This window comes from Penaeus monodon, chromosome 20, assembly GCF_015228065.2.
Source record: "Penaeus monodon isolate SGIC_2016 chromosome 20, NSTDA_Pmon_1, whole genome shotgun sequence".
Lineage (NCBI taxonomy): Eukaryota > Metazoa > Arthropoda > Malacostraca > Decapoda > Penaeidae > Penaeus > Penaeus monodon.
In genome coordinates, this window is record NC_051405.1 from 30,665,419 (window position 1) to 30,666,377 (window position 959).

The window sequence follows — 959 nt, forward strand, 5'->3', positions numbered from 1 at the left end:
CCATTATTTGTTAAAAGCTCACAATTCACATTCTCTAGCATGATGTTAAGTTCTAAATCACAGAGATCGACCATGTAGTATCTTTGCAGTTTTCACAACACAAAAGTTAGCTCAGGATGTGGGAGTAGATTTCAATCTCACTAACCATTAGATTGTGTTCATGGTGAGCAAGAATTATGGATGTGAAATAATCAAATTCAAATAAAATTATTTTGAGCTATTTATTTTTTCATTGTTTTTCTTTTATTTTTATGTATTATCTGCTAAGGTCACTTGATAAAAACAAACAAAAGCCTAAATTCTACTTTTGGCTCTAGCAAAAACAAAACCTTAAAGTTCCGTCTGTTTCCTTTTGTTGTTATTTAAGTTTTTGCCTCAAAATTACTTCTTGGTTGAGAACAGCTCTTGATGGTTGCTCAGTGGTCCCAGCATTGAGATAGCTGACAAGCATAGCTAATGCTTTCTGTTGATGTTTCAGTAAACCCCTTGTTTGACGCAGAGTGCAACTGGACGGAACGGGAGTATGCCTTGGCCTCTTGGGCCTTCCGCAAGTGGAAGTACCACCAGTTCACCTCCCTCCGAGACGATCTATGGGGCAACGCTATTTTCCTCAAGGAAGCCAATGCCATCTCGGTTGAGCTCAAGAAGAAGGTAAACTTTCTCTCCTTTCATCTACATTTCTTTAGGCAGTTTTTAAGATAATGTGTTTATTATTGTTTTAAGGCACTTGATACAGATATTAAGTGATGAAATGTGATTTTGTGAGTAAAGATAAAATCAAAACAAGTTTATCATTTTATACAAGTGCCAGATTTGTATTTTAAACTGTATAATATAGTTTTGATATCATATACCATATAACCATTTTTCCCTTTTTTCTCCTTCTAGGTTCAGTTTCAGTTCACCTTGTTAACTGACACACTGTACTCTCCACTGCCTCCTGACTTCCTTCCACTGCT

The 959-nt window shown here is 36.1% G+C and overlaps 1 protein-coding gene across 1 annotated transcript in view; it reads left to right on the forward strand.

The window, feature by feature from the left end:
- LOC119585967 (kinesin-like protein unc-104) overlaps positions 1-959 on the forward strand; it is a gene marked incomplete in the record, with an annotated part of 145,723 nt that overhangs the window by 120,035 nt on the left and 24,729 nt on the right. Inside the window, 2 exon segments of the mRNA XM_037934681.1 lie at positions 479-651; positions 889-959. Of these exon segments, the coding sequence (XP_037790609.1) occupies positions 479-651; positions 889-959 (244 nt within the window).